Source organism: Genypterus blacodes, unplaced genomic scaffold (genome assembly GCF_046128005.1).
Source record: "Genypterus blacodes isolate CSIRO-AG114 ecotype Tasmania unplaced genomic scaffold, CSIRO-AGI_Gbla_v1 ptg000070l_1, whole genome shotgun sequence".
In the NCBI taxonomy this organism is placed as follows: Eukaryota; Metazoa; Chordata; class Actinopteri; order Ophidiiformes; family Ophidiidae; genus Genypterus; species Genypterus blacodes.
In genome coordinates, this window is record NW_027466880.1 from 4,026,801 (window position 1) to 4,045,778 (window position 18,978).

The 18,978-nt window shown below is 44.2% G+C and overlaps 1 protein-coding gene across 1 annotated transcript; it reads left to right on the plus strand.

Moving 5' to 3' along the window:
* The first annotated feature begins 121 nt into the window (after window positions 1-121).
* taf4a (TAF4A RNA polymerase II, TATA box binding protein (TBP)-associated factor) lies at window positions 122-9,314 on the plus strand. The gene is made up of 15 exons (XM_076156768.1): window positions 122-1,347; window positions 1,871-2,016; window positions 2,119-2,238; window positions 3,015-3,104; window positions 3,339-3,461; window positions 3,619-3,708; window positions 3,827-4,048; window positions 4,136-4,277; window positions 4,390-4,495; window positions 4,628-4,797; window positions 5,437-5,567; window positions 5,748-5,873; window positions 7,552-7,608; window positions 7,696-7,818; window positions 8,799-9,314. Exons 1-15 carry the CDS (start codon window positions 597-599, stop codon window positions 8,961-8,963), a joined length of 2,562 nt encoding a protein of 853 aa, XP_076012883.1. The 5' UTR covers window positions 122-596; the 3' UTR covers window positions 8,964-9,314.
* The last annotated feature ends 9,664 nt before the right edge of the window (window positions 9,315-18,978 follow it).

Sequence of the window (18,978 nt, forward strand, 5' to 3'; positions counted from 1 at the left end):
CCTGCTGTGTCCCGTGGAATGACAGCTGAAGCCATTGGTTCCGCCTTTAACAAGAGGGAGCAGCCAATGAGAGCTCACCAAAGCCCCTACACGATGACGTTGTGTTCGTTATGCGCACGCGCACGTCAGATGGCAAATACTTTACTTCTCACAAGCTCGCAGGAGTGTGAAGATGGCGGTTGGCCCCGGCCCGCTGGATGAACTATTTTTACATACAGAGGTGAATAAAGCGCTAGTTTACCATCCCGTGCGGTCTGTTCAGTCACAACTGCCGTTATCGTGTCACAGTAATCCCCGGGTTAGACACCAGGTAGCCGGTAATTACACTGCTATTTCCGGGAACAGGGGTAGCGCGAGCTAATGTCCAGCTGGGACTTGGTCAAGACGGGTTGCTAAAACAGGTACGGCGTAAGTACTTATGTTGTTTTGCGCTGTGTCTCTCGCGAGTACACACGACAAGCAAGCAGCGGAACTGACAGAGAACAACACTCGAACTGTCAGAGTGTTGCCCCATCACATTTGAGATTGTTTCCGCTCCTTCTGAACAAGTTGAAGTGCAGGGGTTCTTACCATAACGAGCTCCCCATGGTTCAACTATGGACGCACCGACGGCCACGGACTCAACCACGGGACACAACCCAGGCAGAACACTTGTCAGTGCCGATGTTGCTTCTCCCTCTAATCACCCGGGGAAAGTAGCGTCATTCTCAGCGCAGACTTTCAATGGGAGCCAAACTATGAACTCTCACAATGCAGGAAGCGCTATCCCTCTCACTGGGACGACAGTGATAAGTACTGCGGTATTTACAACAGCTGTCAACAGCGGACCAGTGTTGTCGAAAGGACTGCACAGTACGATAGTGTCCCCATCGCCAAACAGTGTAATTCAGACGCATCTAATGAGCTCGCCGAGTGTTGTGGCTTCTGCTCAGCCCGTGAGCCAGGCGACAGGACCTACGGTGACCCTCGCCAGGCCGCCAGGGCAAACAGCGGTGTCTGCTTTGACTTTGAATGGGAACAACAATGCGAGTCCGGCTGTGTTTTCCAGTACAACAGGTCAGCCAGGTGTTGGCATACAAACTGTGTTTAACAGCCAACCGACCAATTCAGTGACAGTGAGCGCCGGGTCGCGGATAATTAAAACAGAGGCGCCCACAACAATCATTCAGTCTGCACCGCAGCAGGCTCTTACTCCTGCCGTTGTCAGTGCTCCACGGACTTCAACGCCGCCGATGGCAGCTGTCGGTGCAGGCGGGATCCGGGCTCTTGCTCCGCAGGTATTGGCCCCACGGCTCCCGCAGAGCTCCCCAGGTCAGCCAAGTGTACAGAACTTTCAGCTCCCCCCGGGTAAGTGAAACTATAACGTTTAAGGACAATCTTTCACCAAGTCAGTTTGTACATTCACATTAATGTTACTAAATATTAACAGTGTTGGTTATGTCCGTGTTTAATGTATTTTGTAGAGGGCCGTACAAATGTTCAGTTGGTCACTTTTTCCTGTCTCTGCAGCAGCCTTTACCTCATGAGCTAAACGTTTAGTGTGCATGTTGCTGTGATAATCCTTTGTTAAACTCAATGACAAAGTAAAGTGCTACAGATTTGTGTCAGGTCACATTGCTCATATTACTTTCTGTTAACTCTACACGTGAACTGTTGAATATCACCAACCCACTTATCTCTTATGATTTATGGTGATTACCTTTTATGTGTTTCATAGTATGGATCAATCAGGTTGACTGTTTCTCAGCGTTGCACTGTTTAATTTATTGAGGGGGACCTCATTTTTGACATCAGCTCTCATTGGCAATTTCTCTAGATACTCTTAATAAATTGCTACACTTAAGCTATTTTATCTGCTGATTTACTTCAGGGATGGTGCTCGTACGAAGTGAGAGCGGACAGCTGCTGATGATTCCTCAGCAGGCTCTGGCCCAGATGCAGGCGCAGGCGCAGGCCCAGACACAGGGAGCTATGGCAGCTCGGCCAGCTACACCCACAAATATGCCTCCTGGCCAGGTAAGACCACACAGTTCACCCAGGAAAGTCAGTTTAACAACAGCCATTACTCTCACTTTAGCTGGTGTTGCATATCATGTCGTGCCTTGTGTCTTCCATCAGGCCCCTGGAACCACCATCATCAGCAGACAAGTTGCCCCCGGCACCAACATCAGACAGAGGGCTCCAGTCCCAACTTCACTCTCTGCTACCACCACTCTTCACAGACCTCCTGTCCTTCAGGTATCTCTAGCATGATTATCTCTGATAATGTTTATTTGTGTGTTGCACCTTTTACTATGACAGCTACTCATTAAAGGATTAATAATACACCCCTCTCTGCTGCCTGTGTGGAGTATTCACATTTATGAGTTGTGCTTAGGTAGTCGTAAACAAGCAGTACCAGTTCCTATGCTAACCTGGCACTGGTAGGGTCTCATCAGGACATATTGAGAGTTCAAAAAGAGATCTGATTTTCCCCCCTAATTGGAAGGAATTTACCACAGTTATAAATAAACATTGTATACAAGCTAGCAGCTAGGCGGTTTCAGGAGTTCTTACATCATGTCTTCTGGTATCTTATTAAGGGGGAACTGATGGCAATACATTTCTGTAGGTCTGCACTTTCACTCACGTCCTCCTGTATCGTTTTCTGTTGGACTTAAGCATGTTGGGTTATGGATGTAGAAGGGAAAAACAATCTGACTTGACAGTGGTTTCACTATTTGTTTTGTGTGCATGTGTTGTTTTGTTTTGTAAACACATCGTGTCATTACATTTTTTGTTGTTCTTTACAAAATGCTAAATTCAGTCAAATCCTGTCCATGCTTTAACTGAGTTAGTTTGAATTGATTGTTGACAATTATATATGAACTACCATTTGCAGTTCTTTGAAGCATACCTGAAACATCTGGAGAATTTGCCAGAATTACTTGCTAAAGTGCAAGCTAACACAATGTTCCTTTTCAGTTTACTCCAGCTTTGAACTCATTTTAAGCTGATGATCTCCCTCTTCCCAGAGCTCAGTTGGTGCGACAGTACAAGGAATGACCCCCAGGGTAGGCAGCCAATCAGCTGGGACCACAGTTACCTCAGTAACAGTGAGCAAAGTGAGTTGTGCTAAGCCCTGTGGATTAGATAGAGCTGGGTGTCTGTAAGGACTGTAACCGTTCACATTAGCGTGTACAGTGAGTATATCAGATGGATACAGGACATAGACAAATGCACACTGTGTAATATAGGTAGGCAAATAATTCTGTGATGTTTTAATGTACATGCATTGCTATACAAGTTTATACATGGATTTGTGTTTTAAATTTGAATGTGTTGTGTGTTTCTGGAAGGAAACAATGGAGAATGTCAAGAAATGTAGGAACTTCCTGTCTACGTTAATCAAGCTAGCATCCTCTGGGAAACAGTCATCAGAGACTGCAGCCAGTGTGAGGGAGCTGGTCAAGGACCTTCTGGTAAGAAATAGACTCCATTTTCTTCACTGTTTAGTTTCTATTTTATTTTATTTCTTTACAGAATTGTGGACTCCATCGGCCAATACATGCATGATGCTTACCTGTTAATATACACAGTAACTCTCACTCCCTGCCCACGATGCTGTGATTGTTCTAGGAGGGAAGGTTGGAGGCTGAGGACTTCACCTGCAGACTGTACAAAGAGCTCAACTCCTCACCACAGCCCTACCTTGTGCCTTTCCTTAAGGTAATGAAGCATATTTTCAATGGTCATTTTCACTCATGTGTATATGTAATATGTATATGTCCTTTGACCAAAGGAAACCCCTTTGTAATATCTGTACACCTGTCTGTGTTTTCTGCAGAGGAGCCTCCCAACCTTGAGGCAGCTCACCCCAGACTCAGCAGCCTTCATTCAGCAGAGTCAGCTCCCTCTGCCAGCCTCGAGTGTAGCCTCCTCCACATCATCAACCCCATCCATCTCTGCAACAGTGGTACTCAGCAGCCCGGGTCCTCGCCTCAACACCCCACTCACTATGCCCCAGCTTCAGCCTGGCACCAGCAAACCAGGGCAAACGTCCTCACTGGTAAACTGAAGTCACGCTATGACGTCTAAACACATGTCGCTATGGCGCTGATAACATCATCTACATTTACTAACTTTCCTGTTTCAGGTTGTTCAGCCTCAGCAGCAGAGAGCATTGTTAAGACCTCAGGTAACCTTGCCAACAACCCCCATGGTGACCCTCAGGAATCAGACTCCAGGCCGTATTGTTCTGGGACAGTCACAGGTCCATCTTAAAGAGCTGCAGCCTGGTGAGGATGTGAACCTAATAAATCCCTGATGTGTGATTGTGTGTGTGTGTCTGTTTTTGTAATTGATGGTGATTTGGTATAGTACAGCTCCCTGTCACTGTCTGTCTGCCAGGTCCCATAGTGAAGCCAGAGCTGACTTCTGCTTCTAGATACGTCGCTGCTTCAGTTTTGTCTACAGCTCAAAAGAACAAGCTGAAGGAAGCGGGAGGCACTTTCAAGTAAGAGGAACAACAACATTTAAAAATTCAACATCAGTATGTTGTCTACAATCATAAATATGCATCGGGGCTTTAGTATTACTTTTAGGGGAAAGTGAATGTTTTGCTTGGCTTGCCTTGCTGTGTGTACAGAGATGAAGATGACATCAATGATGTGGCGTCCATGGCCGGCGTGAACCTAACAGAGGAAAGTGCTCACATATTAGCAACCAATTCTGAATTGGTAGGAGCGGTGACGCATTCCTGCAAAGACCAGACTTTCCTTTCCCTCACCACGCTGCAGAGCATCATGCTGAAGATAGGTGAGTCTCCAATATTTTATTATCCATCCATCCATCATTCCGTCCCTCCACCCACAAAGAATAGAATAGAATAGAATAGCTTTTATTGTCATTGTATATGATAATACAACGAAATGCATTTGTGTTGTGCCTGAATCTTTGAACAGTAATAAATAACAGCATAAACTATAAAAAAACAACTATAAATAAATCATAAATAACAATAAATAAACAACACACAGTTCCATTCATACATTAGAACATGAGTAGTCTCACTAAGCTAGCTCAAGATGTCTCATATGACATGTCTCGACATCCCATACGAAATCACATGACATCACATATGACATATGACATCACATGACATCATGACATCCCACATGACATCATGACATCCCATATGACATCATGACATCACAACATCACACCCCAAATGACATCACGTGTTCCTTGCCCCATATGACATTGCATGACATCATAGCTGAAGATGCCCAATATGTCCCAATATGTCCCAATATGTCCCAATGTGTCCCAATGTGTCCCAATATTGTAATTGACTTTTGGGGTACTTTTGGGAGTACAGGCATAAATGTCGGTTTGTTAGAATTTTGGTGTGTCACATACAGATTAAGACTGATTTCCTACGTCTGTCTTGTCTAGGCAGGAGGTTTGGAGTGACAGACCTGGGTGGAGATGTGGTGAACTATGTCTCCCATGCTACACAGCAGCGGCTCCAGAGCCTACTGGAGAAGGTTTCCCAAGTGGCCCAGCAGAAGAACTTCAGTTTCAAGGTGTGGTTACAGCGTCATAGTACTGCTTTCCCACTACATCTCGAATGTTGTGCTCAGTAGGAGATCGATAGTTGCCTCCTGTTATGTTGTGAATCTCTATTTTAGACCCGATTATAACACCTTTTGCCTTATCAGCCCAGTCTTGCTCAGGAACTCTGTAACACTGCCCTCTTTTGGCAGGAGAGTGAAAGCTACGAGCAGAGCAGTGATGTGCGTACCCAGCTGAAGTTCTTTGAACAGCTGGACCAAATGGAGAAACAGCGGAAGGAGGAGCAGGAGAGAGAGATCCTCCTAAAGGCAGCTAAGGTACAGTGGAGCAGCCTTTTGTGAAGAATTTGAAGCAATTGAGATTTTACAATCAACTTTCCAAGAAGCCTCCTGTAACCCTGCAATTGCCCACAAACACTTTGCTAGAAGCAGCATTTTAATTGAAACACCAGCAAGTGCAACAATCCAAATGTTCATGTCTTTCCTTGATATTAATCTTCCAGCAGGTAAATCATTGTTCATGTCAGTTTGGACCCCCTTTGGGTGTGTCTACCTTTTCTTGCCGGTCCTTTCTGTTACAGCCCTCCCCCAATATTTCAGCGTCTTCACCCTCGTATCTCTTTCATGCGTCAACTGTGACATCATTACATAGCATTATGGGGCGTCGCTTGGGTGGTTCCATTCATGACATTAACAACTGTGACATCTTTCATGATGTCATTTTGGTGGTGCTAGGGTGGTTCATTCATGTCTTGAAAAATGAGCTCGATCGATTGTGATATATCAGCTCGGACAGAAGATTCTCCACACAGTCTATCCAACACATGTACCGTACCCTTACACAGCATCTCCACTGACATCTAGAGCTGTTGTAGCCGTCCTCCACTGTGCTCACACCGTGCTTACCAGACTGAAAGTTGCCGACACTGAGTGATGATGTGTCATACTGTGAAATATGTGTGTTGTGAGACCATATTTGTGCTTGTTTGGGTAAATGAGCAGATTTTGTAACATGTAGTAAGTGTTTTGGTAGCTTTGGCACGTTTCGGTTGTGAGATTAACTGTTGTGCCAAGATATGTGTTTGAGAGGGAGAGAGAGAGAGAGAGAGAGAGAGAGAGAGAGAGAGAGAGAGAGAGAGAGAGAGAGAGAGAGAGAGAGAGAGAGAGAGAGAGAGAGAGAGAGAGAGAGAGAGAGAGAGAGAGAGAGAGAGAGAGAGAGAGAGAGAGAGAGAGAGAGAGAGAGAGAGAGAGAGAGAGAGAGAGAGAGAGAGAGAGAGAGAGAGAGAGAGAGAGAGAGAGAGACTGACTGACTGACTGACTGACTGACTGACTGACTGACTGACTGACTGACTGACTGACTGACTGACTGACTGACTGACTGACTGACTGACTGACTGACTGACTGACTGACTGACTGACTGACTGACTGACTGACTGACTGTCTGGAACAGTTGACACAGTATTGAGAAATGCAATGAAGCTAATGTATAAAACTGTAAAAGCTATTGTGTAGTTTGAGTCACAGTGTCCTGCAGCTGTTGTGTAACTCCAGATGTGCGTTACCGTACTGTGAGGTTGGTTACCGTGCTGTGAGGTTGGCTGTTAGAATGTGGCCTAAACAAATTCACTGTGTGATGTATCGAATGGCTGTTGAGAGGAACTCACAACACCTAAATATCATGGATTTATACCATAATAATGATTTTTCACTTCAGTCATCACACACAGTTCATGGCCACAAAGTTGTCTGTAAAAGTGAAGAACCGCATTCATGATAACATTGATGAATGTCGGTGATGCCCTTGAGACTGGAATTAGGAAGGGATTTGAATCTTGGCCAAAATCAGAAGGTTATGCGGTTTACTTTACAAACTTTACTTCGATCGATTAATAATTCAAAATGTTTACAAACCTACACAGCCTCACACAGCTGGAGCTGCGGTCTTGCTTATTCCTACGTCCATTATTAACAAAATCTTCACTTTTGACTTTGTAGTCTCGAGCTCGACAAGAGGACCCGGAGCAGCTGAGACTGAAACAGAAAGCAAAGGAGGTAGGACCAGACAGGACGGACCATCGCATCCCCCCGCTTGCAAATGTTTATTTGTCATTCCCAATTTGGTATGTCTGTGTTGTCCAGATGCAACTGCAGGAGTTGGCCCAGATAAGACAAAGGGAGGCCAACATGGCGGCGCTGGCTGCCATCGGCCCCAGGAAGAAGAGAAAGATTGGAGACTCCACAACCTCTCCCTCTGCGGCTGAGGTAACAAACAACAGTATATTACTCTTCTAGACTGGTCTGGTCAGCTGTCAAGTAGAGTTCCCCTCGCATATGGACACACCACTAAACAAACCAGGAAATGATAAGTGATATTTGTCTATGATTTTACTGAAATGGTCTTTGTGCTTTGTCCTCTCATCTCGTGGATTTTACTGGAGCTCTATTTTTTCTCCAGAGTTTTCTTCTAGTGCTTTAAGAACTTGGTGATGTGACCTTGTAGTGTTCTATAGAACGTTCCTTGAAAATTGAAGGAAAAACAATCACAGTCTGGCAGAACAATGCATTTAATTACACCGTCACTGTGACTGGGTAGAATAACATTGACCAAAATCCCATCCTGTAGGTTACCTTTGGGTTAACTTTTAACGAAATGTCACTGCACTTCAAATGGACTTGGAGCTGTTACTAGTAGCAACAGAGTGGAAGGTGTAGTGCCTGTCAAGTCATCACTAGTGTTGCTGGGTAAAAAGTATGACACGGTAGTTTACTGCATATCTTAATAGATCTACTCATATTACTAAATTATTGATTTTGCGTTCGGAATTTCCAAATCCCAAGATAAAAATAAAACAATGAGAAAGAAGCTCTGTACATTTGACAGAAGGCACAAGGGGCTGGATCACACAGCTTAGCCTGTGTTCAGAAGCTCAAAAAGTGGATTTACAGGAGCCATTATTGCTGCTTATTTATTCAGTAGCAGGCATCTTTCAACCATCCACAATGTTCATAACTGGAAAGATCAGTTGTTATCTAACATTAATAAATTAAATATGAAGATACATCAATGTTCAGCATATGGGTGTAGGGGTGGGAGCTGTTTAGGTAAACAATGACTCAACAGTTAGTGGTGTAAACATTATGCAGTCATTTGGTCTTACCTTGTTGTTTGATGGATGCTTTATATTTAGATAGCTGTTGTGAGTAATTCATGGTCATTTCGCCTCCCTCTCTCCCCTGTGCAGGGATCGGGATCAGGCTCGTCTCTGGCTGGCGGCGCCGGCTCATCCACCCCCAGGCCCGCACGGCAGCGAATCACACGCGTCAATCTCAGGGACCTGCTGTTAGGTCTGGAGAATGAGAGCTTCAACAGTCGCTCTCATTTCCTTTACAAGGGCTTCCTTAAATAGGCTGGACGTCAGAGAGGGGAGAGGGAGGAGAGGGAAGGAGGGGCAAACCCGAGAGTGCAGAGACGCCGCAGACCGCCTGGAAGAGGCTCTTCAGCTGAAGAGGTGGCTGGCACACTTGGAGGTTGTGGAGATATACGTGAGGACCTGATACAGTAGCCATATTGGGTTGCACTTGATGGCTTAAGTGGGGCTCTCTGGTCTCTGCCTCTCCAAAGTGTGCGGTCTCTCTTGTCTTCTCATCCACAGCTCTCTACCTCCCTTCTCACGAAAGGTCTGATTCCCTCAGTGCAGTGCTGGCCAGGGCCTAACACCTCTTTACTCACCATATTTTGCATCCACTTTTCAAGAAAGTGCGAAAAAAAAAGAATATTTCTGTTTCCTTTTCAGGAAAGATGTGTGAAAAAATAAGGAAGAAAAGATTAAATAGATTGCCAAGTAATTTGGCTCTTTGCCGATTTAGTTTGTGTTTTGTTGGCTGAATTAGTTTGAACTTGTGTTGTACTGAGTTGCCTTCCTCGCCGTGACAGTAGAGCCTGAAACACCTCGCTTCCCAGCAGTATGAAGAAAAACTCGCTCAATACTCGACTGTCATCTCCACCATACGATTTCACAATTCAGCCTATTCATTTACCAATCTAGTGTGTTTGGCACCATAATTGTTCCATGTGTAGGTTTCAGTGTGTGAAGATCAGTGTTTATCATCGTAATTTTAATGCATTCAAATGGCCTTCTTTTTACTTTATATCATTATTAAAAGGAAAACAGCTTTGAGGAGACTAACATGTAATCGCTATACAAACATACATCTACCTGAAAATGCTTTCTATTTTTGTAGCTGCCCACCAACAAGCATTTTTACTCTTCCAGTGGTGACTGATGTCCTCCAACAATGCCTGTACCTGCTTCTATTTTCGTGTGCTACTAAACAGCCCCCTTTATTGCTATGTCAGATTTAAGAAACTGTTGTTTCTTTCTGTATATTTGTAAATGTTACACCAAAAGTTTTACACACGGTTTTGTATAGAATTGCGAATTTACCCAAACAGTAAACAGAAAAGTCACATGTTCCTTAATGAAAAGTTTGAATAAATAATTTTTTGATAACTGTATGTTTCAGTGGGTCAAGACATAAGCATGTTTCATTGTCGCACACTAGAGGGCAGCATTGCTTAACAAGAACATCTGGTACTCTGAGAAGGTCTATAGATATTCGGTCTTTGAACATGAAAGAGTTGAATTGTTTCAAAACGCACTCGTATTTAATACATGCATAGGAAATTCTATTTTATTTTTCTAACATCTGCACACACCACACGTAGAACCCTCAGCGTGTGTCCCTTGGGTCCAAATGCATTTAAATTCCCATGAGCAGAATGTGTAACTCCCAAAAAGCACGCACGCACGCGCTAGCACACACACACACACACACACACACACACACACACACACACACACACACACACACACACACACACACACACACACACACACACACACACACACACACACACACACACACACACACACAGCCTTACAGTCTGCTACCATTCTGTCCTGTCCTCTGCTGGGATGTGTTGTTTGAGTCGGTCTGTTATCACCAACACACACTATGCATTCATAACATCTGCCAGATCAGCTGCTAGCATTCACCACAAACACAGAGTGGAAATAATTAGGTCATTGTGACTCCTAAGCAGCTTCTGAAGACATGCACAAACTGGAACAATAATCTTGTACAATATGTGCAACTACCCTGTTTTCTTTTTTCCTATAATGCGGCTACACCCGGGAACCACTAGAGGGCAGTAGCTCATTTTATTAAATTACAGTATGCTTGTTTGATTCATATCTATTCATGTTCAAATATCTACATTCAACAGTACCTGCTTACATTTGCTTTGTATGCTGACAATCTCTTCCAGATGATCTACTTCCTGTACATACATTTAGAGAGACAGAGCATCAGTGGCTTGACAGGGGTGCAGTGGTAAAAAAGGTCACCCTGATAACAGCCGGCCCCTCAGTCGTAAGTAAAGCAGCAACCTGATCTGACAGTGTTCTCCTCATGGCCTCCTCCTGTCTGGCGGCGGTGAAGCATGTGAGGTTTTGCCCCATTGTGCCACGGCCCAATCCAATATTTTTCCAAGTGATCCCCCCTCTACTCTAACACTGCTGCTCTTTCTAACTTAAGTCCACATAAGCTCCCACTTGAGTGCCAGAGGCAGAGCAACACCAGGCATACCACGGTTGCCTAGCGACATCTCAGTCACTGCACCTGAGGGTGTTGGGTAAACACCCTGAACCTGCCAGAGGGAGGAAGACAGAAGTAACATCTCTGTTTCTTCCGTTCACTCATTTATGATAGCGGTTTCTTATTAATTTGTTACATTTGCTGTTGTCATTTTGGTTCTCACCCCTGGGTGAGATTACATGACAAACTGTGGCAGTGTGTGGTGCAAGTGTGTGTATGTGTGTGAGTGTTTCTGCAGGCAGACTCCTGTGAATGGTTGTGCGTGCGGTTAGCTACGGGTGCTTTTGTCTTATTCCAAGATGGGATTTGACTGCTCTGACAGTGCTGCACAGCGAGATGTTTCGCTTGCATGTGTGATAAGTCTCAAGATTAAAATTTGTCGCTTGTTTACGCTCACAGTGTGCTCGGTTTTAATGATGGTTAGAGGCTGATGAAATCTGGCTCTGCCCCCATTACTTCCATGGAACTGGAGGTTGTGAAATTCTTTATTAAGGTTGAGACCCCATAGCTAAATGAATGAGAAGCTTGTGATATTTTTAAATTGAGTCAGACATTTGATAGCAAGCCAGTGAATACAAAATTTGATTTGTAATCCCACCATATTCATGCTGTGAGACAAATGCAATCCTAAAAGTCAGTTCATTAATTTTATCCTTTTCAACGCCTCCTTGCATATTGTTGATTAAGCTTTGAGCTTATGCATAAAACTCCCCTGGGAGGGGTGTGCGACTGTGATAGGAATGAACCGATGCACACTTTTGATTCAGTCTGTGCACTCCATCATCCATTAAAATGCACAAATTCACTAGCCTATGACCACTTTTATCCTGAAACAAATCAGTCATTTCCCAGCTCTCCTGGGGAAAGAAACGCTGAAATGTAACACGCAACAACAATTCATTAGTTACGCCTCCTCGCAACTCCATTTCCCGCATCTCTGTGCCCTTGTTCCACCCAGGTTAATGCTGACTTTAGGACTCCTTTGTTATGGGGTCGCCCAGGGCAGCCTGCTTTGGCCCAGAGATGCTATAATAAGGCTAGTGTTTATGACCGCTGCTGAAATGGGTTCGCAAGCGCGGCTGAACCCGTGAAGTATTGACGTGGGGTTAATAGGCTGTTGGCCTCTTTAATGGAGCTGATTCAGGCCAAGCCCGGGCAGCAGCAGGACACTACAGACGATGTCAGTCCACAGGAGAGCCCAGAGCTGAGGAGGAGAAAAGCCAGACTGCATTTACAAAGTCATCCCCTCTATGCACAGGGACATGGACGGAAATGTCTCTGGAATCCCTTGGATTGGACAAATGAGATGGGCAACCTTAGCCCAGTAGCGACCGGTCATTAGAGCATTCGACTAATCTGGAGAAAGAAAAGATTGCATCAAAGTACATAACTAAAATGCAGGTTTGTATTTTCAACCTAGAGATCATCATTGAGAGGTGTAATTCAAAGTTCAGAATACATTATTTACATTGTATTTCTCCTCTAGATGTTCAATAGTCTTCTGTAAGCAGGGATGATGCCCCACCTAATTCATTGCAATAGAATTACTAGAAAGGTGCAGATTTGTCCATCCACATCAATAAAAGTGAACCTATAGAATAACACTTTTGGATGTTTGTCTACTAGGCTCCAGTATGAACTTGTTTAACTCAAGAATCCTGAGTTTATGACTTCTAAACACGACTTTGGCAGACCTTTGATTGCAATTTCCAAGTTGTCAATTTGGTGTTTCCCCATTTCCACAACACGGCTCGTTATCTGTGCACATTCACAGCGTTGCTATAGGCAGCAGCTATGACAGAACATACCGCTACTTGCGAATGCTAACATTGCTTTCTGGCTATAACAGAGTGAGAAATAAAACAAAGCAGAATTCAGTGAAATCACTTCAGTCTGAGAGATGAACAAAGAGAAGCAGATCAGCCTGACAGTGGGAGAGAGCGAACTCACACTTCACTGTGCAGTAAAGTTGTGCTCCTCGGTCAGGCACCTCCTATGGGGACGCTGTGAAGCTAATGCACTATTTTGTTCTCCCTGTCTGATATCACACCATTACATGGCTTCACTTTAAACTTTATTATCCAATGCTTTTATACGGATGACGTCTCAGACTGCAGGGTTACCTAAGTTCACAATAACAGGCCAATTCAGAACAACAAAATTGGCCTGTTTTCTCTGCAGACAGACCATGATTTCGCTCATACTGCTCTGACAACTAACAACCCCCTGTACGTTCAGATCAGAGGAGATGACATCATCACACTATAATCTACAACCAATCACATTAATTTTCTGTAGAAACAAATCTAGTATATTAGATCTCTGAGACTTTTCAGTGTTCACTCTCGAGACCGAACTTCTTTTGTGCTGTGCTGTTTTCCCTGAATCAAACTGCTTTACTGCAAAGTTTAGTCCGTCAACTTTTGTTTTCAAGCCACAGTGGAACGCTCCAAAATTCTCTGCAACACTTGCTTCCTCTTTCACAAGACAACAACAAATATTACATGGACTGGAATACAACCTAAATAATACCTAATACCTAAAGCACCAATCAGAAGAAGCTAAAACAGACTCTGTCCTTGAGCTCTTTTGTAAATTAAATATTATCTCAAAGCATCTACTTTGGCTGCCTCCTCCTCCACCCCGCCTCAGCCTCTGCATAATCCTGCCTGAAGAAGCATTTGGGAAATTTCAGCAACTCTCTAGACTTTCAGCTCTTTAAATCACACTACTGATAACTGCAAAGTCTACACAAAGTCTACAAACTCTAAAACAAAAAACAGAACTAATTGGCACAACATCAGCCATCATTTCTCTCCATTATATTATTGTTATAATGACATCAAACTCACAAGCTTAGTGCTGTTACACATGTGGCAGGTAATTATTTATTTATACTAATGTCTGCGCTACACATTCATTATTCATGGTGGGCATCAGTCTGTCTTCCTGGAATGATGCTGACAAAGGGAAATGGAGGGGAGAGATGGGAATGGAGGCTTCAACGTTCCCTAAAGGACACCGGAGTCCAACTTGGCTGCTGAAGGAATCAGCTCATACTATTTGGAGAGGCAGCCTGGGGGCCGAGGGGGAGGACACTTAACCTGTGGGTAAAGTGAGGAATTACATCCAGTTGATTAGATCGGCTGACAATGCCTGAACCCCGAGTATGCTGCTTGGATTCAACGCGGGGCTCTAGCATATACGGTCTCTGCAGAGCCGTTGAGCAGAAAGCGAGCAGAAAGGTGGAAGTGCGGACGTAGTGTTATGAAGGATTTTTCAAAATACAACATATGTATTTGGCAGTTTTGCAGAAATGTACTGCTTAGATGTTAAATGGTTCAATATAAATATAGAAAATGTTCCTTTTGCGAATTGCATACTGCTCAGAAAAGATATCAATGAAACAGAGAAGAATGTATAGTTTCTATACTGTCGGTATACACAGTGACACGAGTCCACAGGCACTTGATTTAGTGTGTGGCAGTGAGTTGCTGGAGGACAGGAGCAGAGCAGAGTTGACGAGTTGAGTGCACCTAGTAAAAATATGCCAGTTTGGGTGCATTAAATCATTAACTGAGTGATGAAAACAATACGAACGAGGTCCTGGAAGTTCACTCCCCCATGGCTTCCTTCGGCAGATTTCCATTTGATCTCTGTCACGGATTTATGCAGGAAATACTGAATTTAGAATAATTTGATTTTTTTTCAACTTAAATATACCTGCAGGTGTCATCAGACTGTAGAAGAAAACCTGATATTTTTGTTGGCTTGTGTTAGCCTCAAACCTTATTTTCCATATAACCCAAGCTTGTAATTGGAACTCCTGTGTGGGAGGCTGTGACTAAATTAATTCCAAGTTTTGGGAATACAAAGTTCAGCTCACTATTTCTGCCCACTGTGGGTTTACGCTCCACCTACGTCCAGTTTGTGTGAAAGCTGAAGCTAACAGATAAGAGTCACAGCAGCCACAGACGGGAGCTGTGCTTTACGCTCCTGCTGCTCCAACAAAGCACAGGCACCACTGCAGAAAATTCACCTTTCAAATGCTGTTTGTTAACGGCCTGATGCAGAGGAGTGAACCGTCTCACCCCTGACTGATCTGAATTAGCCTTTTGATGGCCATCATTTCATGGTAATAGCTCACCGTTTCCCCACTGGACCAATCATCCACATCATAAATGGCTGAAGTCATTAAACAGCACATATTCTCTCCCTCACTTACAGCAGTAACATCAAATTTATTCTGATGCTTTGATCTCGTTCTAGCCTACGTCTTGGCATCGCTGCAAGCTGAGAGTGGTGTCAGCAGTAAAACGTGTCCCGTCTGTCACCTTGCTGAACAGCAGCAACCCCATCAACACCGCAGTGTAAACAGCTGATTATCCAGCCGGCATCACAACCCAAATCTCTGGAGTCTTTTTCAGATTGGGCTGTGCCCCACACTGACCCATTGAGATCTACTTGCTCTCAAAAGAGGAAATGAAAAGAGCCAAGCCTGGACATGATTGAAGAAGAGAACTTTATTTACAACACACAAGGCACTGGCTGCACGCCAGCAGCAAAGCTCTCAGTCTGTAGATGCCATTTATCAAGAGCACAACACCACTTTGCTTTCTTTGCTCATTCTATCTGCACACAGGGACACTAAGTCTACATCCACTAAACCCATGCAGGAAACCACACAGTTAATCTCCTCAACTGCCAGCTGCCTTACTTTTTCTTTTACCAACTTGTTTACTGATTCAAAGAAATGGAACAAAGCCCCAAGGGATCTCATGGTTCCCCTTTTTTTGCAGCGGCCACAGAAGCCATCGTTATTACATTAAGGTCAGCTTATATGAATGGGTAATTCTCATAACGAGACTATCCTAACACAGGGTAATGAACACACAACTCATTAGTAAGCCCTGCATGATTGTTTGTGCTCGTCTCTACCTGTCTTCTTTATCGCCTCATCATTTCTGGCCTGTTTGGGCAGATGCACGGCTCTATATCCCCTCGTCCCTTTCCTAAATGTTATGCATCATCCCTGCTGTTCTTAAATCTCCTTGTCTTTGTCCCTCCATCTGCTGACCATCCATTCCATCTCTCTAATCACTTCTCCACATGAGACCTCTACCTGCATCTTGCCAACATCTCATTTTTCTCTCCCTCGCTGCCTGCCGCTCTGCCTTCCCTCTGGGTGTCTCATTAAAGGCGCTCTATCTAATGAGATTACGCCATGGGGATTAATGGTGTGGCTAATTGATAGACACACAGCCGGAGAGGATTAAATCCCTTAAATCCCAAGCGGGTTTTTTGGCTCCTCAGCTGACTAATTGAAATCACAGGAATGGACACAAATATACTTCCTGACCCAAGAGCCTGCACTCACACTCATTCTTCTCAGAGACAGAAATAGATGATATCATTAGGAAATGAAGTCATATCCAAACAATACAGTCAAAGATTTACTGCTTAATTACAATAGAAGAGTTTTATGCCTCATGACCCTTTCTAACAGCATTGGGGAAGATATTTAAAGAAATATTACTCCACTGGGAAGAATATAGAAGGTGCAATCTTTAAATTTGGGAATTGAAGGTACAATGGATCACTTCACCAGCAAACAAAAGTGGAAAAACAGGTCTAGGATTTAACCCTTACAAAAATGACTGAAGGTGTGGGTTTTAAATGGGCAGGGAGATGAGATACAGTTACATACAGAAACAAGTCGTCTGCATACAATGATATATGATATTCAACACTATTGCGAATAACACCTTTAAAATGAGGGAAGGACTTTAATAATGTGGCCAAGGCAAAGCATTCCCAAAGTGAGATCATCAGGGTCCGCCGCCACCGTCATATGCCAGCAGAGCGAACGCCAGGAGAAAGATGCAGGTAGGCAGCTTGGGGGAAAAAAGCTGGCACATCTTCAAAACATGTCTGGTTTATTTTCTTAAGCACACATCCAGTATCTAGATAAATGAACAAAAGAGTTCCAGTACATTGAAAAGAGAACAACTATCAGCAGGCATGGCTAATGGACCGTCCGCTGTCCCCTGGTGTCCCACAAGCCCAACAGGAGGGGCGGGGCTGGGGGGGGGTGGGAGTGGGGGCGGGGGGCACATTTGCCACGGACGATCGAGTGAAAGCGGGAGGCTTGTGTTTTATATAGAAAAGGAGTATAACAAAGCTGTCTTAGAAAACAATCTGCCAAATCAAAACTGAAGAAAAAGTAAAACCATATAAAACAAATCCATAAGCAGGCATCTTAAAAGTGGAACAATATGCTGACAGAAAACAGAATATCCACGTTAAAAATGAACAGACCGGATACGTCTCGGCCCTGTACAGAGCCAGAGAGAGAGAGCAGCAACTTTTATGTCATCAATACTTCAAAAATAGGTATCTTACAGTATTTTTATTTTCTCAGTGTCTTTTTACAGAGTATATTCATATAGTTTCCGCTGACTATTTTCACATTCTCACCACATAGTAACAAGTGCTTCCACTAAAACATTTTGGGAGGAAAAATCAGAAACAAAAAAATCATGCACCTTTTAATAGTTTTGTTGACCTATAAAAAAACTGGGAATGTTCAAGGCGTGGACACATTCTCTCCGTACTCTTCCTCTCCGACGCCTTTGTTCCAATCTTTCCTTGTACCCCGACAACTCAGTTCATGCCTACAGAAGCTTTACACTGTGGAGAACGCAACACAAAACCGTACATGGCAGGCAAAGTGTCTCAACATTAAAAGGCTCCCAAAAACCAACAAGTCCACGAGATGAAAAGGCAGGCATTCTCTGCTTGGTTACAAAATCCCCCACTTGTATAAAAATGGCCTCGCGCAAAAGGTTGGCGTGCATTTGGCCGCCGTTTTGCGTTGACGGGTTGAAGTCCAAATTGGGCAGGTCCTTTGGAACAGAAAGTCACCCAAGAAACATGGTTTAGTGGCTTCTTACAGGGCAAGAAGCAAGATGTTGTTGGGTTATCGTTTCCTTTAGTCTTTGCCCTTTTTTGTGTCTGGCTGCTGGGGTTTTTCATCTGCACCACTGTGAAAGGGGGACAGGCAGGGCCGGTTTAAAGGAACGCAGGGGGGTGAGGAGTTGTGGTTGGGTAACAGGGGAGAGGGGAACGCGCTGCCACTGTACTGCAAGAATGGCAACCGATCCTGAGATTAGCAGGAGTCTGGTACAAAAACACACCACAAAAGGCACTTTATAAAAAATGACAGTGCTTCTGTTCTAAGGAAATTCAAGTTGACGAGAGTGAGTGAGAGATAGAGATAGTGATAGAGAGAGAGAGAGTTGCTTGAGAGAGAGTCCTCCCAAAGACCACCTCTCCAGTGTGAGACCAAAGCAAAGGATGGGGTTTCTTTTTAAACAATCAATCAAAAAGCACAGAATTTGCGGCTCTCATCTCCACCTTGATTTGTCCCCAGAGAGCTTTGGGTCCAGCGTGGTGAGAAAACAACCAAAACAAAACCAAACAAAAAAGAAATCACATTACAAACTCGCCACTAGAAAATATAAAGCCAGAATACAGTTGCGTTGCAGCAGATTTATTTTTGTTTGGGGACTTTGTTACTGTTGCACACTGACTGGGGCCATGGAGGGGGTCCAACCTCACATGGCCACCATGGAGCCTATGTCATGTTCTCAGACGACAATCAGGACGACCCGGTGTCTTCTGAAACCCCACCCGTCCCCGCCCCCCTGCTGCGTCCCCACCAGGCCCAGACCCGGGTCCTGCCCCCGCCCCCCAGCTCCTCTC